At 40.1% G+C, this 26337-nt stretch overlaps 2 protein-coding genes across 3 annotated transcripts; one reads left to right on the top strand and one right to left on the bottom strand.

The window, feature by feature from the left end:
• Nucleotides 1–399: 399 nt before the first annotated feature.
• On the top strand, nt 400–9978 carry pla2g7 (phospholipase A2, group VII (platelet-activating factor acetylhydrolase, plasma)). 2 transcript variants are annotated; one of them, XM_080857975.1, is made up of 11 exons: nt 400–676; nt 1254–1390; nt 2216–2366; nt 2602–2695; nt 2886–2954; nt 4144–4318; nt 4720–4833; nt 4939–5030; nt 5222–5392; nt 7165–7313; nt 8881–9978. In XM_080857975.1, exons 1-11 carry the CDS (start codon nt 604–606, stop codon nt 8979–8981), a joined length of 1326 nt encoding a protein of 441 aa, XP_080714101.1. In that variant the 5' UTR covers nt 400–603; the 3' UTR covers nt 8982–9978. The 2 variants fall into 2 exon arrangements, with proteins under 2 accessions (XP_080714101.1, XP_080714102.1); XM_080857976.1 differs by lacking the exon at nt 2886–2954.
• A 622-nt stretch (nt 9979–10600) lies between these two features.
• Nucleotides 10601–25488, bottom strand: tdrd6a (tudor domain containing 6a; the record flags this gene model as incomplete). Its single annotated transcript, XM_080859379.1, has 18 exons — nt 10601–10716; nt 11110–11164; nt 11412–11485; nt 12468–12540; nt 12737–12807; nt 12915–12975; nt 14984–15051; nt 15434–15524; nt 15610–15671; nt 18104–18164; nt 18317–18396; nt 18496–18556; nt 18785–18843; nt 18935–18983; nt 19071–19151; nt 19239–19363; nt 19497–25323; nt 25477–25488. The coding sequence occupies 18 exons, from the start codon at nt 25486–25488 to the stop codon at nt 10601–10603; spliced, it is 7026 nt and encodes a 2341-aa protein (XP_080715505.1).
• Nucleotides 25489–26337: the final 849 nt, after the last annotated feature.

Here is a 26337-nt window from a genome sequence, read left to right as displayed (position 1 = left end):
CGTGTACGAATAAGGTGTGTGCGCGCACGAATAATTTTGAGACAAATCTGTCTCCATACTCTGATGATATGTTCTGTTGTTTGTGTATGGACGTTCGCGAATAGAAAATATGACTCGGTGTGCACAAGTCTGTTCTGTTGTTTGTGTATGGACGTTCGCGAATATCAATGCCATCAATGCCAGCAATAAGATACAAAACAGTCATAAAACAGTCCGCAACATAAGATACAACACAAACATTAAACAGTCCGTTAGTACGCTGAACAGTCCACAACATAAGATACAAAACAGTCATACGTTGGACTACTAATTTGATACCCATTCACCCGTTTTTCGCTGGAAATATCCCGTAACCCGGAAGTACGCAATTCTTATTTGGGCGTCTTTGGGCCAACTTCACACTGCTACCGCGTCTCCCACCTAGAAATCGAACCCGGAAGCGACACTGTATTTACACTAGTTTTACTCTGCTGCATACTATACTCCATAGTTTTGGTTTTGGCCACTCCCGAGATTAACAAGTCGGCAGGGTCATGCTCTTGTGGTCGGGGCCAAGCTGACGCTAGCTAGAGGCTAGTCACTGTTGACTGCCAACCACCTTCAATGTTCACCTTTTCTGGATTTATACAGCTGGCATTGGTCAAGAAAGTGTATGACTTGTCCAAAACAACAGCAGGTATGAGCACGTTCGCATGAATTTACTATGTTAGTTATCATCTGGCTAGGCGAATATGTTAGTTTGCTAATCTCAGTTAATGTGACTGTAAGGGCATGTCAAAAAGTCCCGCTTGTAATTTGACAGTCACCCAGAGGTGTTTTGGTAAATGGGGTTACACCGAGTAATCTATCATAGGTCGTTCTACTATTAAATGAGCTAGCTACACGGTGCCTCAGATTTCATTGAAGCTAGCACATGACGCTGACATTAGTTTGTATGTACATGGCCATGTTGTTAGCCCGGGCACTTTGTTGAGTTTGTTTTTACTGTTGTCCACTGTTGCTCTATTGTTGCCGAGAATAATGCTGTAGTATCTGCCACTTGACGTGTTTTACGACACATAGCTGTAGCCTGTTTATAATATAACGCTAGAGATGTATCCATCACATGACAAACCGTGTTGGTTACAAGTTTGTACAGCTTTTTTTGTGGGTTAAGCGCTGAAGAAGGTTGTGAAACAGAGATGGTTTCGTGGCACGGGAGTGGGGTCAGCTGATTGTTATGTGGTCTATGTGTTTGCTCGTTGTCTGATCAGGTTTGAGGCACAACTGGAGCTGGGCAGCGCTGGTCATGGGGAATACCGGTGGCCACAACAGAAGCATGCGCATCCCACCGGGGAATGGCCCCCACCAGGTGGGCTGCACGGATCTCATGGTGGGCCATTCAATAGAGGTAAGGTGATACTGTGTCAGAGAGAGAGAGAGAGAGATCACAATCAGCTGACAAATTAACCCTTCATAGAGGAACTTGTATGACTTTTTTAATTAAGCATGATTTAAAGGTTTGGCAGTGTAATGGAGATGGCCAAAATATCTACTCCCTTTGGTGTGTGGGAGATAAATAGACATTCACTTAATACTGAATTATTTGCTTACAAATGCTCTCTTCAATTTGTCCTATATAAAGACTTATTTTGCACTTACCTGTACCAGGAAAGCAGAATATGAGTGTGACTCATAGCTAACATCCTATTGTATCTAAATGTGAGTAATATTTGAGTTGGTGCAACCAGGAAAAGATAAAACACATAACGACTTTGACCAATGCTGACTTACTAACCAGTAGCACTGGGTGTTTGCTATGTTCCGGGTGGTTTCCCAAGACCATTATACATGAGACTTTGATGCATTTCCTGGTGACTAGCGATATGATGAGTAACGCAACGCGAATCATAGTTCAATCTTTAGTTCTGATTAGAGGAAATAAGCTATACTTTTTGGCTAAATATGACATGTTGTTTTAAAATGTACAATCTGTTTCTTTATTTCATTCATGTACCCAACATGTTGCAAAAGTTTATCATAACATTTGAAACACAAGTAAAACTAGTTGTCCGTCATTAACTTAATCGTAACCTTCAGTCAGACTTTCATAAGACTTCTCTGCTAAATATTCTTATACATCCACCTTTATTCTTCACATAGCAGCAAACAGAAATTCACTAAGATATGAATTTTTCAACATAATTAAAATGTACCATTCGCTGTTGTATCCAAGGGTACTTTCTTAAGGCTGTACTATCCATGCCATGATTCTGAGGTATTGGAAAGGCCAGACTGGATCCCTACTAGGGAGTATTTTAACGGCTTGGCCGACTTCATGAAGATCAACCGCTCAATCAGTGAAAGAATCTTTAACTACCTCTTTGGTGAGTATGTGATTGTGTTAATATTGTGGGTACATGTTGTAACATCAGAAAGATTTTCGCTCTGTACATGTCGTTCTCTCTGAGTTTCCTTCAGGAATACTGGTACACATTAAGAATGGGCGATATGACCATGATGACGTTACATTTAAATAAATGAATGGAATCACAAGGCATGTTTCTTAGTGATTACCTGCTAGCTATGTGTGGACAATTATTGTTCTTTATGGTCAATCAGGGGGATGTGAAATCCCAGCTGTTTGGAATGCTTCGTTCAAATCATGTGGAAAGTGTCCAGTGGTCATCTTCTCACATGGACTGGGCGCTTTTAGGTAACCTTTCCCTCTAACTTCAGTGCATCTTAACTGGCAGAGAGGGCTCTAGCCACTGTAATGTTATATGATGAAAAAAAAACACATTTCGTTGGAGTGAATGTAGCAGAGATAGTTGATTTACCGTGCATGAATTCTCAAAGTAGTAAAAATGTCTCTAACAGCTCTTACCATCTTCTGGCTTCCACAGGACTTTGTACTCAGCTATATGTTGTGAACTGGCCTCCCAAGGGTTCATTGTAGCTGCTGTTGAGCATAGGTAACTTTCAGAATCATTGGCTTAATTCCAACTGTGTGTGTGTGTGTGTGTGTGCGCGCGCGCACATATGTGTGTGTGTGCATATGTGTGTGTGTTTGTGGTGATGTGAGGGCATGCAATGGAGCACACAGTTCATTCATTTCCCTCCTCAATCAGTGAAAAACATCCTCCCATGAATACCTGCCTCCACACACAGAGGAACGCCCACTCTCTTCTGTACACTCCATGTGGGGTTTATGGTCCTGTATGTATGAAGAGGCTGCACACAATGAGACAAACTAGGTCATCACATTCTCATTGGGTGGGGCGGTGTGGGCAACAGAGCCTGTCTGGAAAACATAAAGGTCAGGGTGTGGGAATGTGGTAGCTATATGTCTGCCTATAGACTGATCCATGGTAGTTGTCTGGAACACAGTATTAGTCTCTGACGGTACCAATGCCTGAAAGTAAGATGAATGGTCATTGTGGTTCATGCAGGGCAGCGTAATGTATTGATGTGGACAGTTTGACACAGTACAGCGAATGTGTACATTTTGTCGGTATGTGTGGTCTTGAGAATAATGTATATTTTTTTACCCTTTAAAATTGCAGCATTTAAGGTGAATTGTGTATGATTTAGTAGCATCTAGTGGTGAGGTTACTGAATTGCAATCAATTGAGCACCCCTCCCTTTCCAAGTGTGTAGGAAAGCTTACGGTGGCTGTCAAGTGCCATACAAATGTAGAAGGCCCACTTTAGCCCAGAAGAGACAAACCAAAACACCATCTCTACTGTAGAACTGCAGACTCCATGGAAAAGGATCACTCCCTATGTAGATATGAATGGCTCATTGTAAACTAATGAAAACACAAAACGTAGTCACATCTGATCATAGACCAATTCAATAATACACTATGTTCCATTTCTGCCAATAGATCCCCCTAAATCATACAAACTGTCCCTTTTGAGAATTAAATAGACTGCCGTAGAGTGCCATGGGCCTAGGAGTTTCACCCAACTCTAAATAAGGAGCTAAAAACTTCCCTTCCAGAATGTAACTATTTGTCTAAAGAGGCCTGCAATATTCTTTCATGTTTGAGGGCAAGAATAGAATGAGGATTTAACAGTATCTTAATGACGGAGGTTAATATACAAATGTATATTTATAAATATATATGTAACTACATTAATGCATTTTTCCTTACAAAAGGGACGAATCTGCGTCAGCAACTTTCTATTTCACGGAGAAGAGCGAAGTGGAGCAGCAGAAGGAGCAGGCCTCGTGTAAGCCCTCCAGCGTGAACCCCCCTCATCTCCAGCAGCAGTGGATGTACTATAGACCCCTGAAACCTGGGGAGCACGAGTTCCCCCTGAGGAACAAACAGGTGCCATTTACACCTACCTAAGGCCACATACAGACTAGCACGCTGAGATGAAAAAATTATTTGCATGGTTGATTTGGCAGTGTGGCATGGTCTTAACATTGGATTTTGATGTTAAGGTATGAAATGTAACGCTAGACAATCTTAAGACGTGCACTGGTTACAAAACAAATCCACATGAAATGTAACAGCTATGTGCTGACCAAACTGATTCCATGCCTCCTGTGACTTCAATATAAGGGCTAATTTAGAGGACATTCTGGGGATCCTTCGTTTTTCTTTAAGAATAACGGAAGACCTTTAAATGAGACAAGAGTAAAAAAAATCAGCAATCAGTGGCAATTTTCTAAAACGAAATGCACTTGTTTGTTGAAAGATTTTTATATGTTGTTGAATTATGAAAGGTCAAGCAAAGAGCAGATGAGTGTATAAAGGCTTTGGACCTTCTCATCGAGATCAACACAGGAAGCCCTGTGGAAAATGTTCTGCGCACCCAGTTTGATTGGTCAACACTGGAGGTGAGTGTGAGGGGATGCCCTGTGTATTTATTTAAAAAAGATTAAAGATTAAATAATAATGCGCTCAAAGTATTTTGTAAACTAGATTTGTATATTTCTACACAGGACTCTATGGACCTGTGTAAAATTGCCATTATGGGTCATTCATTTGGTGGAGCCACCGTCATTGAAGGTCTATGTAAGGAGGTCAAATTCAAGTACGTACCAGACTGATTCAATTGTAAAATAACATTTCTGAACAGGCTTTATTACATGACACAAACGTATAATTTATGGTTAAAATCCTGTCAAAAGCTAAGCCCCTGTGTGCCAAACAGTGCAACTAGTAATTTATGACATAACTGTCATCCCCAAAAAAGTGAGATTATGACCTTGTACTGACCTTTAGGTGTGGCATTGCACTGGACGCCTGGATGTTCCCAATAGATGAGGAGATCTTTCCACGAGTCAAGCAGCCCATCTTCTTCATCAACTCTGAGAAGTTCCAGTGGGCTGGCAATATTTCGCGCATCAAGAAGCTGGACTCTGCATTTTTCCCCCGCAAAATGATTACGATCAGGTCAGCTAACTATACTGAGTTATTGGCTTGTGCTAAAAGGCTGTTTGTGGTCCATCAAGAATGTAATTGCCATCCAAAGGGTGCATCAAAACAGGCACTCAGTGCATGGGTTAGTTCAAGTAATTGATTACCTACAGTGGGGAAAATAAGTATTTGAACCCCTGCCGATTTCGCAAGTTTTGCCACTTGCAAAGAAATGTGTGATCTATAATTGTAATGGTAGGTGTATTTTAACAGTGAGAGACAGAATATCAACAAAAAAATTGAGAAAACTGCATTTTATAACATTTATGACTTTTTGTATTTGATGCAGAAAATTAGTATTTGAACCCCTAGGAAAACATGACTTAGTACTGGGTGGTATAACCCTTGTTGGCAAGCACAGACGTCAGACGTTTCTTGTAGTTGGTCACCAGGATTACACACATCTCAGGAGGGATTTTGGTCCACTCCTCTTTGCAGATCCTCTCCAAATCCTTAAGGTTGCGTTTTCAATGGGAGGGAATGAGGTACAAGCCCAATATTCAACGGTACATGGCCCCATCCATAGTCCCCTCGATGCGGTTGAGTCGGTCGTACCCTTGGCAGAGAAACAGCCCCAAAGCATAATGTTTCCACCTCTATGCTTGACGTGGGGGATGGTATTCTTAGGGTCACATTCAGCATTCTTCCCACTCCAAACGTGGCAAGTCGAGTTGATGCCAAAGAGCTTGATTTTGGTCTCATCTGACCACATCCTGTCTCCCCAATCCTCCTTAGAATCATTCAAGTGTTCATTGGCTAACTTCAGATGGCCCTGTACATGTGCTTCCTTGAGAAGGGGGACATTGCGAGTGCTGCAGAACTTCAAAAAATGACGGCGTAGTGTGTTGCCAATGGTTTTCTTGGTGACTGTGGTCCCAGCTGCCTTCAGATCATTCACAAGCTCCCCCTGTGTAGTTCTGGGGTTATTCTGCACCTTTCAGAGGATCACCGATACCGCAAAAGGGGATATCTTGCATGGAGCCCCAGACCTAGAGCGATTGACAGTCGTTTGGTGTTTCTTCCATTTACGAATTATGGCACAAATAGTTGTCTGCTTCTCACCAAGCTACTTGCTGATGGTTTTTGAAGCCCATTCCAGCCTTGTGCAGGTCTACAATCTTATCTCTGACGTCCTTGGACAACTCTTTGGTCTTGCCCATGGTGGTGAGGTTGAAGGTGTGAAGTATGATTCTTTGGACAGGTTTCTTTTATACACGTCACCAGTTCAGATCAGGTGTACCTTGTTAGACCTAATAAGGACTAATCTGTTTGCTTCTTGGGCACATAACTGGTCATTGGGAGCCAGAATTCTTGCTGTTTGCTTGGGGGTTCAAATACTTTTTTTCCGCATCAAATGCAAATAAAGTTATAAATGTTATAAAATGCAGTTCTCAATTTTTTGTTGATATTTTGTTTCTCACTGTTAAAATACACCTACCATTATAATTATAGATCACACATTTCTTTGTAAGTGGCCAAACTTGCAAAATCGGCAGGGGTTCAAATACTTATTTTCCCCACTGTATACTGGATAACCTGACCAAAAAAAAAAAAAAAATCTAATCATATGAATATAAAAAAACATGTCTAATTTCAAACTTTATTGAAAGGTATCGTCATGTGGACACGATTAGCCATCTCATTTGACCTGTGTATTGAAATGTATAGAAGATGCTATATCGAGAAATAATCTCATAATTGTATTTATAAATCAGCATGCGGCATGACTGACTCTTCTGCTCCAACAGGGGCACAGTGCACCAGAGTTTTCCAGACTTCACATTTCTGACGGGATACTGGCTGGGCAAGCTGCTGAAGTTGAAAGGTGAAATTGACCCTAATGTGGCGATGAACCTGTGCAACAACGCTTGTTTGGCATTCTTGCAGAGACATCTGTGTGAGTTATTATTTTTTTTTTTTTTACATTTTAGCTATGTGTTCAAGTCATATTATTTGTACATTGCTTAACAAATAGGCACGTCACATTTCCAAGACCATTTAATTGAGGATTATAAGCTGTGGCTAGTTGAGTGTTTTATATAAACTCCTCAAAAAAAGTTCGGAAACTTTTCTTCAGTCGATTATCCCTCCCCTTTAATAATACCAATTAGTATTGTATTGTATATCGTTGGAAAGCCTGTTTAGTCACCTTTACAACGAGGTACAACTTGTAAGGATCGTGATTTCGTGGAATGAGCAACACAGCTAACCGTGTGGGTAGCGGCCCAAATTCTTTTGCCAAAATCCCCTGCAATATTCTTCTGTTGGTATTCACTCTTGTTTTGAGTTGTTTGGTGGATTGGATGATTCTCCCACAGTATTAAGGAAAAACAACACATATTGACCATTTTTACACTTTATTCATTTTACACTGTCAGGGACCTCAGTAGCATGTGGAAGATCCATACGCAGCCACAACAGCTTGGCACCTCCTGTGGGATGGCATCCCATTCCTGAACCAGAATTTGTAGCAAGTCAGCCAACATGGTTGCGTTGGTCACTCTGGCACGTACTGCACGCCCAAGCAGATCCCACAAGTATTCAATTTGGTTTAGGTCTGGACTCACGGCAGGCCTCTCCACTCCCAAGTTCTTGAGGTACTCTGTGATGATCCTGCCTCTGTGGGGGCGAGCGCTGTCATCCTGGAGGATGGAGTTAGGTCCCAGATTCTGGAGATATGGGGTCGCCATTGGCTCCAGAATCTCATTCCCACACGGTTAGCTGTGTTGCTCATTCAACGAATGCACGATCCACATGCTACTGAGGTCCCTGACAGTATAAAATGAATAAAGTGTAAAAATGGTCAATATGTTTTTTTTTTCTTAATACTGTGGGAGAATCATCAAATCCACCAAGCAACTCAAAGCAAGAGTGAATACCAACAGAAGAATATTGCAGTCGGGTTTTGGCACATTTTTTTGGGCCACTATCCACACGGTTAGCTGTGTTGCTCATTCCACGATTGCAAGATCCTTACAAGTTGTACCTCGTTGTAAAGGTGACTAATCAGGCTTTCCAACAATACACAATACAATATCAATTGGTATTATTAAAGGGGAGGGAAAATCGACTGAAGAAACGTTTCCAAACTTTTTTTTAGGATTTTGGCAAAAAAATGTGGGCCGCTACCCACACAGTTAGCTGTGTTGCTCATTCCACGAATGCACGATCCTTACAAGTTGTACCTCGTTGTAAAGGTGACTAATCAGGCTTTCCAACAATATACAAAACAATACCAATTGGTATTATTAAAGGGGAGGGATAATCGACTGAAGAAATGTTTCCGAACTTTTTTTGAGGAGTTTAGTATTTATTTCCTAAATTAAGGGCAAGATCAAGATTAAGATCAAGATTACATTAGTGGTATTAAGTTGTCTGAGACAGAGCATATGTTTAAGAAAAGGCATATATATTGAGATTTGAAAGAATCATTTGATCAAATGTAAAAAAAAATTATATTGCAGCTCTTGAGGGAGACTTTAATCAGTGGGACGCGCTGATTGATGGGAAGGATGACAACTTAATTCAAGGCACCAACGTTACTGTTCTGCAGTCGTCCATATGAATTGTATCCTCCAGAGGGAGGGAGAGCCTTTTGCACCAATTTTTTTTTTTTAAAGAATTCCCAGTGGAACTGGGGGGCAGAAAAGGCAAGCAGCATCTACACATTTCTTCCCTCAGTGGAACATGAATGGTCCGGCCCTAAAATTAGTGATTCTTTTGATAAGGACAATGTGTGAATACATGGATGAGTTTTAAACTACATGTACATCAGTACCACTATTTTTGTTTCTACAATTCTAATCCTACTCTTTTTTTCAGGGAAGAAAGCATGTATTTGATGTGTACATGACTGTATGTGTACAGTAGGGGTTGAGCCAATGCTGGAGATGAGTTTTACTTTATGGACCTGTGCAGGTTTACCGTTTGTCAGAATTAAGTATACGCCTTAATGAACTGGGCCCAGAACATCAGAATATTCTGCTCATTAGCACTTCCTCTCAAAAAAATCTTTATGAATCATTAATTTCTGAACAGAAAAAGGGTTAAATGTTCCCTGGGTTGAAATGGTTAAGGTTTTGTAAAAGCAGTTGACTACAGCTCTCCTTGGTTGGTTGTAGTAAAATAGCCATTCAAAAATCATGATTATGCTATGGGATATTGTAGAGGGGAGGAGGGGCTTAAAGGTTGCAGTATTCATGAGACAATTTTACTACATACTGACTCAATTAGTCTTTTGAAAGTCAGAAATCACTATCCTTCCCTTGTGCCTTACGCTTGTTTTTAATTTCAACTCATTATCCATTGTAATATAACAACCAACACTGTATGCCATATCTTATTTGAACACTACAGTACTTTCAGTTATTTGTCTTTGTGCTTAAATTACACGAACACATTTCTAGGTCTTTCCTTTCAGATAACTGAATACCATGTAACAAGACATCAGATGCCATCCATATGTTTTCCTCAACGATCACTATAAAAATAAATCTACCTGTCCTCCTTGTAAGGCACATTCATTATATGTTTTCACTGTACTTTGCAATATTTCATTAAAATGGGGAAAGATTATATTTGGACTTCTTTATTTTTTGTATCAACATTTATCTGAATCAGTAATGCAAGATCAAATCCACTGGAGTTAAGTAGATTCATTTGTACTATTAACAAAGTCTGCATGATATGGAGACGAATTCTAATGTCTTGAAAGTATGCAACAAAAAATGCAGTTACTTTATAAACTTGCTTATTTATTTTGCCACAAAACATAAATTCTTCTATTATTAAACATTTCAAAAATGTCTGAAATTTACAAAGAACAAGGCATTGTGAAAAGCCTGAGAGATATGACCCTTCATATTGGCATCATAAAGATAACAACAAACCTTTGTACAGCTATCTTAACACTATATTTAAGTCAATATATTTCTTCAAGAATTCAGCAGTGTTATCCTTTTTTAGAAACACATCAGCAAAAACATAATGGCTTTTATTTGTGAAGATATTGAAAGAAACAAACAAAAAAAATTACCATTACAACAACAAAAAAAGGAAGCTATCCACTGAACTTGCAGATTTTTTTCTATATCCAAAGAAAGTCCCATTCATTAATTTCTAAGAGTACTGATAAAGAAAACTCAACTTCTCTGTATGAACAGTACAGCCACCTGTAGTCAATCATCACTCTTCTGGCAATGGAGTTTTCATGGCACACACGAATATAACATCGTCGTCGCTGTCATCAGAAGCCTTCTCTGTTTGTAGGCTGAGGTGTGTTACTCCACTTAAGATATCCTCTGATGAAAGGCAAATCACAAATGTGTTATGATGCTTATTTAAAAAAAAAAAAAAAACAAGTACATGGCCCATCAACAGCTAAATATAAACCCTGGCTGTAATCTACCGTATGCACTTTCAAGCTGGTTCCTTGTACAGGAGAGCTGTTGCTCTATACATACTGACTGTATAGACCCATCAATATAGTATTTCCTGGATATCTAAGCCAGTTAACTAAAACATGGGTACAGGTATTCTTCTAACAAAATTAATCTATATATTTTAATTTACTTATGTGTGTTCTTTGAGTATTTCCAACGATCAAAAAAACATACAGAATTAAATACAGAAACACTTGGGGTATTCAATCAATTTCAAGAAGGACTTTAAAGGAAGTGGCAGGTACGTCTTACCCATGGACTGGCTCATAGCTTTGAGCATCTCCGTATTCTCACTGACATCTTTCACCTGTAAGGACATCAGCATTGAAGATTTTTTTTTGTTTCAACTTAAATGGTTTGACATTTTTTCTCCTTGTGCTCCCTGGAACCATGTCTCTGACTGACTAATTTAAACGTCAGGACCTGTGGTAAATTAAATTCTTTTTTTGTACTCATTGAAGTTCTTTAAAAGAGAGTGACAATTCACATAAAAGTACATGAAGCCTCAGGAAGTAGGATTTTTAATGTCAGCATTGATGTGAGAAGCAAGTTACCGTATCATCTGAAGCAGTGTCTGAGTCTTCAGTGTCAGAGGTCAGGTCAATCAGATCCAGCTCAGCAGAAATATCTAATCAGTAAATAAAGGTCATTAGGAGAACATTACATTACTCTAAAAACAGTCATCTTTCACAATTATCCCAGTAACTGAAACTGAATGTATGATGTAACAGAAAATGAATGTATGATGCATGTTGACTTCACACAATTTTCTTTGGAGACGCTGTTTACCCGTAGGCCATATTTTAAGGAAGCAATGGACAAGTGCACAATAACCCATCTCCTCAGTAACAGCACCTGACTTCCGTAATTTCCAGACTATTAACCACAGTGTATACATTGATTTTGTAAAATGTCTGCAGCCTTGGGGATAAAACTTGGGTGAGACCTATACATGGGAATCATTTTTTTTCACCAGGTAGCTGGTAACGCGCACAGTAACTCTGCCAGGTAAAGCGTGAATGCGTCTCTTTCTCTCTCACTCCTTCACATACTAATCCCAGTACTGTATCTGGCAAAAACATGAAGTAGATACATTTTCATTCACACTCAGTCTTTAATGACCATGAAGTAGCAGGTGCTCAGGGGCGGCGCTAGACCTTATTCACTGGGGCACGTGCCTTAGTAAAAGTCTCCAGTGCCCCAGTAAAATTCTTGCACTGTTCTTGCTGTCCAACGGCATTCAAGAGCGCATCTCCCTGCCTGCTTTCTGTCCTGACTGACTCGACCCTGTCACTTACCAGCCAATAAAAATACAAAGGCAAAAAGAAAGGGGCCATAATAGCCAATCAGGAAATAGCAGATTTAACGCAACAACCAATTAAATCGTTCATGTGATTCTTCCGAGTGTTTCGTTCACACACTGGAAACCGCTGGAGCTCCTCACGTCACTTTGAGCACAGAGTAAGTAAGTCGTCCCCTGTTTTAATGTTACAACAAATTCACAACTTGTTTGACAGAAACAATGACAAGTTGGTCGCTGTTAGAGAATGTTCCCCCCATTGATTTCACCATTGATTGATTTCACCAGACAGCATCTCAGGCTGAATTACCATTTGATTTCTCCACCTGATCAGCATCTCCTTTCTCATCATCATAGTCACCATCAGTTTCAACTTTTATCTGCTGGAAAAACAGCACATTTTCAATTTAGCTCTGACATCTATGAAAAAATGAATCTGGTGTACAGTCAAATGGATCCCATAAACATAGATTTCAACAGCCACTTCCTATGTTGTAACAACTACTGCTGCTGTCTAGTTTTCAAAGACCATATGGGATTTTGAAAAGAACACAAAACACACTGGAGCTTTTGGACTACCTTCTCATCTGGAGAAAAATGTAAAACTTCCAATATTTCAACGACTCTCCCTTGGGGTTCTGTATTCTGCTCTGTAATCAAACAGTTTCAGACATTATGTCAGAGTGCAGTCGCCATGCAAAACAACCATTAGTTTGAAAGTCAATTGTAACAAAAGAGTACTATTGCGATTGCTGACCGGTGCTCCCAGTCTCTTCAGCTGAAGAACAACTCTCTGTCTGGATTTCCCCCAGTGGAACCTGTGAGAAAATCAATAGTGAAAATTTGTGTGACAAAGCAGATACATTTAAAGCAGTATGTCTGGTGTGTAGTTGTTCATGCTCTCAAGCTACATTAAAAACCACGGTGAGATGATTTTGTGTACCATTTTGTGACATTGAAGCAAACACTCACAACGAAAATGTTTGACTTCATATTTTAACGTGATGCTAGAAACTTAACTTCTTTGGGGCAAAGCGTGGGATTGGAGATTGGTTGGTAAGCACACAAGACCAGATAGGGGGAGATAGTGTTAGAGGCTTTGCAGCAAAGTCAACCACAACACTTGATTTTGGAATTTGAGGATGGTCACTCAATGGAGCTTTAAAGGAGTTGTCTGAGGCTGCTGAAAAAGGGAGCCAGTGGTTGGCTGAAACGTTTGCACACTACTTGGGGTTCTGAATTAACCGCAACTAACACTGAGATATGTGAAATCTTGTCGAGGTGTATCTTAAGGTGTATCTGTTGTTGTCTATGGTAGTGGTAGGTCTTAATTCAACGAAACACTGATGAGGGAAGGTGCCTGCTTGAAACCCCAGTGAAATGCCTACAAAGGCTGTGTTGTTCTTGTATCCTGCTGCTCAGGTTCTATGGTTGGGCAGTCATGTTATTGTGTATAACAGTTGTGGGCTACAGACGGCACATGCTGTAATGTGGAGAAGGGCCTTAACGGAATCCGGGTGCAACATGCGGTGTGTATTGTGGCCATCACCAGTCCGTTGTTGTATCTTGCTCCATGGGGTCGATATGCAGTAAGGTATATTGGTTGGGTTGTTAGGTGTAGTATTTTTGCCTGAAATGTCCATCCCTACTTCATACAAGTTTTAGCCAACTAACTACATGGCATGAGGTAACGCTCAATAATAACTACTTACTAACCGAGAGTGAGGTCATGTAGGTAAATTATCAGACTGAGGCCGCAAAGCCGAAGTCTGACAATTTACCTACATGACCGAACGGTTGAGGTTAGTAAGTTGTTTATTATTTGGCATTTTAAACTCTTTTCATTTTGAGAATAAATGGTAATTGTAAATAGAAAACATGTCGTTTTGTTCAGCTCTCAAGTCTTCTCACGACACAGTGTTTCAGGTGTTGCCTAGCAAACAATGACTTGCTAACTTCAAGTTACAATGATCAATAGAAAACGGACAACAGTGCTCAGCTTAAATGGCTCTAATTTACAGTTAAACACAAGGTTTTCAAACTATAGTAGTCAAGTCTTCATCATCACTTTCAATAACACATTTTCGCTGCTTCTGAATTGTACTGACCTGTACTAAGTCCTTAAAAGTATTACCCGATATCAAAATGTTCGCAAATTCTTGAGTCTTTATTCTTCAACTGTCATCAACTGTCATGGTACCACGACATTCAACTGGTTTCTGTTCTCAGATAATTTCATAATAGGAGTCCTGATTCTATCAATACATGCTCATGGCAGTTGATATATCGCTAATTTTTAAGGATGTAATGTTTAGTACTTGGTACATGGTATCACTCATTTTTAAGATTGATGTCACCGGAGTGCAATAACAATAGTTATCAGACCACAGACCGGCTAGAACGTCAATACGCGGCTGGCATGACTACCCATTAGCCAATCAGAATGCTTGTACTGTCGTTGCCATATAATAAACTGTGGTTAATACACGGGTGCGGTCAATACAAAGGTTTGTTTGATAATATGTCAAATACTGTAATCCAGTAGATATATACAGTACAATAGTCTGGAGAATACGGTAAGCTATTCCATAAACTGACACAAGACACTAACTAACAAAGATTTGACATGACTCCATCTCAGGCTGAATTACCATTTGATAAATACTGCAATGCATTTTATATACGGTGCAGTTAATATTCGGAAAAATTTGGTTAAGGTTGCGTCATAACACTGGGGTAGGCAATACTAATGAGGTCCAACACATGGGTAGTTTTGACTTTTGTAGATGTCAGTAAGGCACATTACATTGTTTGCTCAACATGTACCTCTTTCTCTTCTCTTAGGAAATCAGCATGCAAAGCATTTTCTTGATGTTGTTCCTGGTTCTGTTCTGCTGAAAAGTAGTTGAAAAAAAAGTACAATGTATTTGAATGGATCATACTACCCAGAAGTACACTTTATTGTAAGACTTTAACTAAAAATGAGGTGTACACCTTTTCTTATGCATGGTGCTTTATTTCAGCATAATGTTTTATTTTTTGGACAAAATCATTTGCCAAAAAAACAAAACAAAACTTTAAAGTGTTAGTACTTGGAAAGGGTTGCAAAGATCTAATACAAAGAGACAAATGGTTAATTGTCATGGTACCCTAGATTTGTATTTATTAGGTGACGATTAAAGGTCATGCAGACTGAAGCTGAACTTGAAGTATTCAACCATAAAGTAATTCTATAAATAATTTAACTTATAACAGCTCATAACTTGAATAACCAACCAGTGGTCTCGGGCTCTTCCAGTAGGGCCTTTTCAACTGCAAGAGGAACCACTTCACCTGGAGCTTCCAAAGTGGTCAGGCACTCCTCAATCTGCTGAACAGTAAAAAACGGTTTAAAAACAGTAAATATATTCTTTGTAACTCTCCATCCAAAAACTAAAGCTGGTTTAATTCACCTGTTCCTCAGCAGCAAGTGGCTCCACTGCATCGGGGATATCATTAGGGTCCTCATCCAGTTCTATGAATAATAAAAGCATTCATTTAATACATTTCAGTTACTACTGTCACTACTGGTTAATTTGAGATTTGACTGGTCAAAAACTCTAACTGCTGTCCAAATCGGATTAATGACTGCAGGAAATAATGAAGCTACTGCGGCTGAGGGAAGTTTCTAAAAAGGACTCAGAGTGTTTAAACATTACATTATCAAATATTTACTAAGACGTTCATACGGTTATCCACATATATGTTGTCCCTAAATTCAAGCAGTTATATTTCACAATGCAGCTGGCTATACCTACAGGTTGGAAAATAACTAAACGTACCATGTAGCGGCATCAGATTGTATCAAGCATTTATGGCAATTTACTAATCACAAAAACCTATTTTCTAGAAATAAAAACAAATATTGTTCATTGCATTTGTAACAATTTTGGAATACGTCATGTGTGTTTTTTTTTTTTTAAAACAACTTTTTTTATTTCACATTATTTCCCAAGCTATTGCCCAAAAACTGCTTTGAGCCTACCCTGTTTTAGGGGGCACTAGCACAAAGGGACATACCCACCTACAGTCCTGCTCACCATTATTGGCACCCCTGGTGAATATGAGCAAACAGGGTATGAAAAAATATGTCTGTGCTGTTTATCCTGTTGGTGTTTCACTCAAAATATTCACAAAAATCTTACCTTTACATTGAAGTTAAATTATTGTAAGAGAAAACAACGGTTGAGATTAAATAAATATTTTTTACAAAAACATGTGTGCCACTATTATTGGCACCCCTAGAAAAATCTTATAATTGAAATATAACTGAAGTATATTTCCAGTCATGTTTTAAGTTCACCTGTTTAATTATGAACTCTTAAGAGGTTAACCATGACTTCCTGTTCCACTGATGTACAAATATGAGATGACACAGGCCAAATTCCATTAGTCATTCATCACAATGGGAAAGACCCAAGAACACAGTGACGATCTGCAATGAAAAGTTGTTGAGCTGCACAAATCAAGAAATGGACACAAGAAAATCTCGTACCAGTTGAAAATACCCATTTCCACTATCATGGAAATAATAAAGAAGTTTAAAGTGTCAGGTGATGTTAAGAATAAGCCTGAAAGACGACGTGTGTGTACATTGACCCCACGCACCGTGAGGAGGATGGTTCAACTGGCAAAATAATCTCCAAGGATCACAGCTGGAGAATTGCAGACATTAGTTGAGTCTTGGGGTTAGAAAGTCTCCAAACCTACCATCAGACGCCACCTACATCACCACAGGTTGTTTTGGAGGGTTGCCAGAAAAAAGCCTCTGCTGTCAATCAACAACAAACTAGAGTGCCTACAGTTTGCCAAATGGAAGTCAGACTTTCAATGGGACTGAGTTAAATGGTCAGATGAGACCAAAGTAAAGCTCTTTGGCAAAAACAACAAAGGTGGGTTTGGCGTAGACAGAAAGATAGCCATACAGAAAAGCACCCCATACCTACTGTGAAGTATGGTGGCCGATCTTTGATGTTGTGGGGCTGTTTTTCTTCCAAAGGCCCTGGACATCTTGTTAGGATACATGGTATCATGGACTCGATCAAATACCAGCAGATATTAAATGAAAACCTAACAGCCCCCTCTAGTGAGCTTAAAATGGGCCATGGTTGGACCTTCCAGCAGGACAATGATCCGAAGCATACCTCAAAATTAACACAAAAATGGTTCACCGGCCGCAGAATAAAGGTTTTGCCATGGCCATCACAGTCCCCCGACCTTAACCCCAAAGAAAATCTGTGGGACGAGCTGAAGCCGAGTCTACAAGCGTTGACCTCAGAATCTGAAGGATCTGGAGAGATACTGTATGTAAGAATGGTGTCAGATCCCGTGCCATGTGTTCACCAACCTTATCAGGCATTATAGGAGAAGACTCAGAGCTGTTATCTTGGCAAAGGGAGGCTGCACAAAACATTTAATTAAGGGGTGCCAATACCTGTGCACACATGTTTTGAAGAATAATATTTATTTAATGTAAAAAAAAAACTTTTTCTCTCAATTATTTTACCTCAATGAAAAGATTTTTATGAATATTTTGAGTGGAAGACCAAGAGGATAAACAGCAAAGACATATTTTTTCATAGCCTATTTGCTCATATTCACTAGGGGTGCCAATAATGGTGAGCAGGACTGTACAGTTTATAACCTTATATTCCATATCAGTCATGTAGGGCTAACTAAATCAAGTTTAATGTGGACTTGTGTCTAGGTATAGGATAAAGTCGACCATACATTTGTGAAATATTATTAATATATAATTCTTTTGGCCAACATGTTTTTAAGGAAATACATGTGCCGACACACAATATTCAAGTTTCATAAAGGATAGGGTAACTACTTGGGGTGAAATGCCACTCAGCTTATCTCCGAGGCAATGAACATAAAAACCAGGTCAGAATAACTACTAACCTGCTGTTCCTGATATGTCAACTAAGGCATCCACATCAGCCTGGCATTCACACGACAGATCCTAAAATATATTGTAAATTACATTTTGCAAGGATGTGACATGCTGTTTCTTTTAGGATTAACAGGAAGATCTTGTTTCAACTTCAATCATTTTTAAAGGTCTTCTTTAAATTTAAATGATTATTTAGTTTGTTCCTGAGTTGATTCACCTACCTCTTCCAGTTGGGGTGAAGGTACTGAATCTGCCTGTACCTCACAAGACTTAAGTTCGACCTCGATGGAACTGGGTTCCTCTGTCAGAATAATAACAACATAGATTACAAACACAGTTCTCACACCAGATAACTTCAGTTACCCAGTGCTACATCTGAATTACAGAAAGGACAACTAACCAACAGGCCCATGGTTGTCAGATGATGCATCATCATCACTCTGGAACTCTTCTGGCTGAACCTATGAAAATGGTAGTGTGTGTTATAAATGCACTTGAATCCAAAATGACTCAAAGCATCCTAGTATTTGTATTTTTGTGATTTCTTTCCTCAGAAAGGTTAACCGGTGGAGTTCAACATGGGCATTATTGCACCATCATCTGAACATCTAGTAGAGTAATGTACAAAGTGAGTTGAACATTTTGAAAGTATTTTTGTTTTCAAACTGTCTGCCATCAGACATGCTCACCCCGTCATCTGAAACAGACTCTGGAGGATCTACCGATACATCAGTTTCCACTTGAGTGTCTTCGCTCCACACAGCAAACAGATTGCAACAAGTTTAGCATCAGTTATTCTTCAATGAGAAATGAATGGAAACATACTAACAAAAACGTACCTTGGGTAAGATCATCTGACAAGGCAGCATCTGTGTCTACAGGTGAACTCTATAAAATAATAATTCTGGTTTTAGGCTCCAGAACAAAAAAAACAACAACCTTATGAAACACTGTTAAAGGACAATTCAGATATACCTCAGTTTGCTCTTCTGGAATGGCTTCGAAGATGTTTTGTGGATCAACTGCCATTTGAGAATCTTCCTCCAGTAACAACACCTGAATGTAAGAAATTTCAATTAACCAATTAGAAATTCCAAGTTATTAATACTTTCAAGTATGTAAGCTGGAAAGAAAGATGCTTACCAGGAAAGTCTCTTTGGAAATGCTTAACACTTTAGCACGGCACCAGTTCTGGTTAGCTTGGGACCAGATAATGCATTCTCCTCCAACATTGGCATTTCCAGCAGCTCTTCTAAGTTTGCCTAAATCTTGAATTTTTTTAGATGATCAAATGGAAAACATTACACAAACTATTTAAAATGACTAAAATCACTACAATACCACCTTAAATGACAAAAAAACGTAAAAAAAACGTAGTAACTGTTGACTGCCATTACTTACTGGAATCAATAACTTCATTGGCGCTTTCATCCTCAAGAGCATCCTCTCCAGTTTCAGGATTTGCGCCAGTTGTTTCTGCAGACTTTGCGAATATATCTTCACATGCCTGACTGTCCTCATCCCCATTAACTCCCAGATCATGTGAGGTTGAAGACATCTCATAGCTTTCATCAATACAGAGTGCAGGAGTACTTTCATTTAAATCCTCCTCCAAGATGAATACAGTGCTGCTGGCAAATTCATCCAGATCATTTTTGTCAAAGGCTTGCGCTGAACTTATCACCAAAGTATCACTAATGAGTTTTTGGACAACATCTTTCAGAAGTTGTTCAGCAGGTTCGGTCAAAGGCATGACTGATTCCTCTTGGAAGATGCAGGAAGATGCAGCAGTCACTGGATCTTTTTCAAGGGCTTCCTCTTCTACATGTACATCAAGATTTTCAGCACTAGGCAACATGGGGATGGCGCAATCATCTAGTGTTTCTGAGAATTCCTGTAGATTACTCTGAGCTTCTAGTTCAGCAACTGGGCAATCAAAAACCTCCTGTGGCAAATTATCCATATCACAAGTCAGTTTTTCCGGGACAGATGGTTTAACAGACTCCAAGTCAGAGGCACAAAGGATAGACTGGGAAGGAGCTGCTGGCTCAGTTAAAGCGGATTTCCCTGTGGTTTCAGGAGACTCACCACTGCCAGAGGATGAACACCAGTACCCTTTCATCATGTCACTGATGATTTGGTCCTCAAATTCCACACTGACTATGTATGATGTCCTTCCATCCTCAAACTGTGTAGGTTTTTCAACTGTCACCTTCAGGATTTTATCATTTAACAGCTCAAAAAATTGATCGGCAGCACCTTCTTTCCAGGATCCACGAGAGAGGTCAAAACCATCCAGCTGACACAGAAAGGCTTGAGAGGGAATATCTTGTAGCTGAAGAGGGACGGCTCTCACTTTGCCAACATTGACATGTGACTCATTACCATAGTCTACAAAGAGAACGGAGAGAGAGTCTCCCTCTTTTGACAGGATTTCAGCTCGATACCATAGTTCATCATCAGCAAAGAGAGCCAAGCAGGCGTTCCCAACATGAAGTGACCCTATGTTAATAGATTTGAGTTCAGGAGCATTTCCCACATGTTGAGCAAGATCAGAAATCTCTTGGAGCTTGTCTGCTTTTGAGTACTGACACCAGAAGTACTCAGGCCCGCTTACGGAGGAGGCAAAAACATCTAGAGTTTGTCCTTCAGATAAATCAGCTTTCTTGTACAAACCTACAACTTCTTCCAAAGCTTGAGTGGCACCCTCAGACAATGAATTGTCTTGATTTGGACTTAAGTCCTTGCCTGTTGGCAAATCAGATGTTGCTGTGGAGTCTCTTGTGTGAAGGCCATCTCCAAGTCTCTTGCCATTTGCCACTAGGATCACTTCCCAACTTGTTTCTTTTTCTTGAATAAACGTACAGTTTATAACTCCATCAATCCCATCGATCTCATTGCTGAAGTCATCTGAATACCTTTTACTGCCTATGGTCATGGGATCACTCAGGAAGCAATGAATGCTTAGCCTGGGATGACCCAAGTGCGACTGGGCAAGTCTGCAGATTTTTGAAGAGGACACCCTTGCAGTGTTTCCAAAGTCAATAAACTCTACATCAAAAGAGTCACTCCCAATTTGTTTTTTTATGACAGCACGGTACCAGGATTGGTCCACTGGGAACTCCGCATTAACCAAATCCCCTTCTCGGATGTCTTTCACACAAAGGGGGGTAGGATTTCCTTTATTATTGAGCTTTTCCACCATGGAAAAAATGTCATCTTCATCCAAGACAAGCTGTACAAAGAAACTTGAATGACTGTTGCAGTGTGACACAAAGACTTCCAACTCCATTTTTGGCATGATGGACTTTGGTGGGAGATCTGACAGTTTTGGAAGAACCTGTGGACCAGTGCCTTTACTTGAGGAGACAACAGAAGCCTCAATGGGTCGTGTAGGACATGATTCAGGGATACCGTCTTTTGCAGGTTTGCTTGACCTTACTCTGAACTCTGTTGACACTGACCCAGACACATCACTGAAAGACGCTCTTGTTGGTTCCATTGTGATTTGTTTCCCCCCGTGTCTTGAGCTAAGTGAGCTTGGTCTCGGATAGTCTTGCTTTTGGCAGACATCTGTCTTTGGTCTTGAATAAAGGTTGACCAGATTTTTCCCGTCACCTCTATCAAATGACATTTCTGTGTTGTTGACTGGTGCTTTTGACTCAAACTTGGTTGAATTTCTGCCTGCATCTCCTCTGTTGTAAGGGATGTGTGTGGGGCTGTAATGCTTTTGCCAGACTTCATTTACTTGAGAATTTGAGTCAGGCTTAAATACTTTTCTCACATCACCATCTCTGTAGAAAGGGCCCTGTCTCCTCTGCCGGTAATCATTGGCTTGTGCGTTTGACTCAAACCTGGCCATATCTCTTCCCACATAGTTCTGGGAAATCTTGGTGTCATGCTCCAAGGCAGCGTCCTGTCTTATTTTCTGCATCTCAGCGGCAAACTTTTCTTTAAGCATGGAATTAACCTGAGATTTTCCATCATACAGCTCCACCAATAGCTTCCCACTTGGTTCCTTTGCCACAATGACTGCTTTCAGGAAGTGGTCAATCACATACCTTTCAAACCAGGTGTTTACATCTCTTGGGACATCTGCAGAGATATCAGAAAGCCCACATTCAATAGCTTGAACAGGCACAGACATGATCTCACCAGCTTCAATGGGGATTGGAAGCAAATCTGACTTCTCGACTTCTAGGGTGTCCCCATAATCCACAAAGTTGACCACAATAGATGGGCTGGTAGATTTGATTTGCCCTCTGTACCATTCCCCATCTGTGTATTTTGCAAAGCAGACAGTTCCAAATGTCTTTGGACACTGAACAGCCTCCAGCTGGTGGCAAAGGAAGTTGACTTTGTCAGCCAGCTCCTTTATCACCTCAGAGTTCCTACCAAGTTGGCAGTAGAACTGATTCACACTTTTCACTGTGGTCACTATTAGCTCTTCTTCAGACCCCATTTTAAGATTGTGCGTCGAGTAGTAATAGGTGTCTAAACGAAATGGTGGGACAGGAGCCTTCCTTGGAGGAGCACTTAGAGCCAACCCGTTCTGAACTAGAAGACTGCACACACTCTGGAATGGGGTTTCCAAGTCCACCACATTGAAAACCACTTTCTGCATGTCATACATTACAGCATATATGGTACACTTCAGTGCAATGTTCATGGTTGATGCACTATCGACAAACTCTTGGAACAGATGTGTGGCATTAGAGTCCCATTCATGAGAGGTGTGAGATAGAGGATGAATGAGGTTGTACAAGCTGCATCGAAAGGCTTGACCATTCAGTTTCAGAAAGGACGGTCCGATAGGACGGAGTTCCTGCAGAGGAACTTTCCTGGTTTGTCCATAATCAATGAAAAGTACATCAACATGAGGGGTCTGGTGTTTGTAAATGACCAAAGCTCTGTACCACATTCCATTTTCAGGATGACGAGCTACACAGGTAGCTTCAGTGAGTTCCTCGTATTCACTGTCTGCATAGTGACACTGAATATCTTGCATAAGCAACTTCAAGTACCCTATATTTCTGGCAATCTGGCACCAAAAGTCATTTGGGCTGTCAATATGGGACACATTAACATCCACTGAGCTTCCAATTGAAAACAAGTACTCTTTGAACGCAGATCTGGATGCTTTGGGCACTGCTGCCCCACTGCCTGACAATGCCTCACTCTTGGTCTCAATGATTTTTACCTGTGGATCTTGAAGGAAGGTTTGTGGTCTGGAAACAGGCTTGGTAATGGCCTCTCCCTTCCTTGCCAACCCAGCACTACACATGAGGTGGCACAGGTCCTTCTCACCATCTACTGCTGGATCAGACAACTGAACAACATGTTTGTCATCCATTTTGCCAGCAACATGAAGGTCAAGAACTTTGTCCATGACAAAGTTTGAGAAAAAATTCAGTGCTTTTACACTCCAACCGTCACAGACTGGTTTGATCCCAACCAGAGCACATTTCAATGCAAGAGGTGGCAGCATTTGGTATTTAGAAGGCAAATGACAGAGGCTTAGACTGTCCACCATCTCTGTGTTTCCATAGTCGACAAAATACACCAACAACTGCTTGCCGTGTATTTCACGAACATTACCTCTGTAGTAAGAACCATCTTTAGACGGTGCAGCACAGAACAGACCAATTGTTGGATTTCTTATTAGTCCTTCTGCAGATGCTGGATCATAGTACAACTCTGTCAGGTCATTCATCATCTGGTCAAATTCATGTGCATACTTCTGAGTCTGAACCCAAAATTCAGATGGACTTTCAACATACTGCACAACAGCCTTGTGTGTTGTGTTAACTAGAAGGCTCTCTTTCGGCATATTTGACTTGTTTTCCATTTTCTCACCAAGGCTGGGTGGACACAACCTCCGAGTTGTGTTCTTGTTAATGCTAAAGTCTTCAAGGATCTTTTCTGATTCTATGAGACATTCAGCATGTGTGCCAAAGTCTTTGTTGAGGTTCCTGCTTCCAGCCCCAATAAGAGTGACATAATGAACACCCTCTGATAGACTTTGATACTCAAATTTAGCAATCAATGTCTTTTTTAACAACAGGGACTTCAGATAATCAATCTGAGAAGCAGTCCATCCAACACCTTTGTCAATAACACCATGGAGCGAGCACACATAGGTCACAACAGGCATTCTGAAGAATTCTGCAGCCAGATGTCTCATGCTGTCAATTTGAGTGAAGTGTTTCTTTCCATAATCCACTTGTAACACCTCTGCCACATTGCTAGATGTCATGACTTGCTGCAAGACTGCTCGATACCATTTGCCATCTGGTCCTCTAGCTGCACATGGAGACCCCAATGTTTTAGGTGGTGGACAAATTCCAACTCTTCCCTCATAATGCTTGGTGATCTGCTCTGTCAATTTCATTAGCTCCTGTGAGAAAACTTTCAGCTGACAAAAAATACGTGAGGGATTTGTGACCTCCGTCACAACAACTGTCTCCACCATTTCAGGTTGCAGCTCTGGGTACATGTAATTCAGTTGAGTCTCCAGGTGCCGGACATCAGTAGATTTGTCACTCATGGACTGATTGACTGAAAGCTTTGTGGGTGAGCCACTGCCTGAGGGCTGCAAAGTATGTACAACAAACTCTCTGAACCTCCCTGGTTCAAGCTTTTTGGCAAAACCCATTTCCAAAATCTGACGTGAAAGACATGGGATATCAAGGAGAAATGCCCGTTGAGACACAAAGACTTCCTGAACACAAGCAGTCACCACCTTACCACAAAGAGATCTCAGGAATTCCAAGGCCATGGGAGACCATTTGTTATCAGGAGACAATGGTAAAACATTGGCAAGAACACACAACTCCACCTCGGGAGGTAGAAGGAAATGCTCTCTCTTGCCCCAGGCCAACGTGTTAGTCTTGACATTCAATGTCTTCCCCTCATCAAAAAGAAACACACTATAATTGGAGGAAAGACATGAAACAACACGTGCCCTGTACCATTTTTCACATATCTGAACCAAGCACAGGTCTCCTGGGCTCCCTTCTCCCTCTCGAAATCTCTCTCCACAACACTGTATCTCTTTTCGCATCTGCTCATATATAAGCCTTCTCTCCTTGCTAAAATTCCCCCAAAACTCCACCATAACACAGAGTGGATTTGAGTTCACTCGGGTCATCAGTACGGTTACATTTGAACCTGGAGATGGGAGTTCCGCCATGGACCACATGGTGGAGTCTTCCTGAGTTAGGTTTATCTATCAATTCCAGATATCCAGATGTGGCATATTCAGTGGCTGAAGAAACAAAACAGAAAAAGAGTACACAGCTGCAGCTGTCAGTCAAGCATACAGACTTAATATTAGGGCTGAACGATTCATTGCATTTGCGATATAATCGCGATAGATTACCGCAACGGTCATATTTAAATCATTCATTAAAATTAGTTGGGGGAAAAAAAATAGGATACAATTTAAAAATTACATATTAAATCACATTCGCAAAATTTGATTATTTTCCCAAATCGTTCAGCCCTACTTATGTAGGCCCAACCTATCACTGAAATACGTAAAAGCACAAAAAGTAGTATTATCTCAAACCTGAGAATCAAACATATGCTGAAGCTTCCACATCAATGTTGTGAACATTATTAGGGGAAACATTATTTCGTCAGATAAAAGTTGTGCAAGGAAGAACACTGCCTTTTTTATTTATGATCCGGTTCAATTGAGGATTCTGTTAATGACTAGTTAGTGCTGTCAGTTTAACGCGTCATTAACGGCGCTAACACAAACCCATTTTAACGCTGAATTTTTTTTTTATCGCGCGATTAACATTTAAAAAGATGTTGAATAGAAAGTAGTAAGCTTACCTTTTATTAGTAACCTAACTGTTACGGTTCATTGTTTCTGAAATATGACTATGTTCCCAGCAAACTTGAAAAAAAGAATATTAAGCCATGGTTTAACTGCACTATAGGCTGAGTCCTTGTTTACCTGAAATGTGCACTTTATAATTTTATTTTGTACCGCCCTGTTTGGCAATGTTGTTTTTCAATAAAATAAAACATTTGCATAAAGCAAGCCAATCCACGTTTTGATGTTGATAAGAGCATTACAATAAAAAAAAAATTATGGAAAAAAAATAATTAAAGGGACATTTAGAATAGAGATTTGCGATTTATTGCGATACATTTTTAGTTAACTATGACAAAAACGTGATTAAATATTTTAATCGTTTGACAGCACTATTAGTTAGTAATTTGTTCACTC

This window comes from Sprattus sprattus, assembly GCF_963457725.1.
Source record: "Sprattus sprattus genome assembly, chromosome: 2".
NCBI classification, from domain to species: domain Eukaryota; kingdom Metazoa; phylum Chordata; class Actinopteri; order Clupeiformes; family Clupeidae; genus Sprattus; species Sprattus sprattus.
The sequence above is the reverse complement of the archived record's forward strand: the minus strand, read 5'-3'. Positions and strand labels throughout refer to the sequence as shown.

What these genes read in the sequence shown, in the direction of transcription:
- pla2g7 (XM_080857975.1), top strand. Translation starts at nt 604, where the DNA reads ATGTTCACCTTTTCTGGATTTATACAGCTGGCATTGGTCAAGAAAGTG. An exon ending in TGTAAGGAGGTCAAATTCAA is followed by an intron (nt 5,031 to 5,221) that starts GTACGTACCAGA and finishes ACTGACCTTTAG; the next exon opens with GTGTGGCATTGCACTGGACG. An exon ending in ATTCTTGCAGAGACATCTGT is followed by an intron (nt 7,314 to 8,880) that starts GTGAGTTATTAT and finishes ATTATATTGCAG; the next exon opens with CTCTTGAGGGAGACTTTAAT.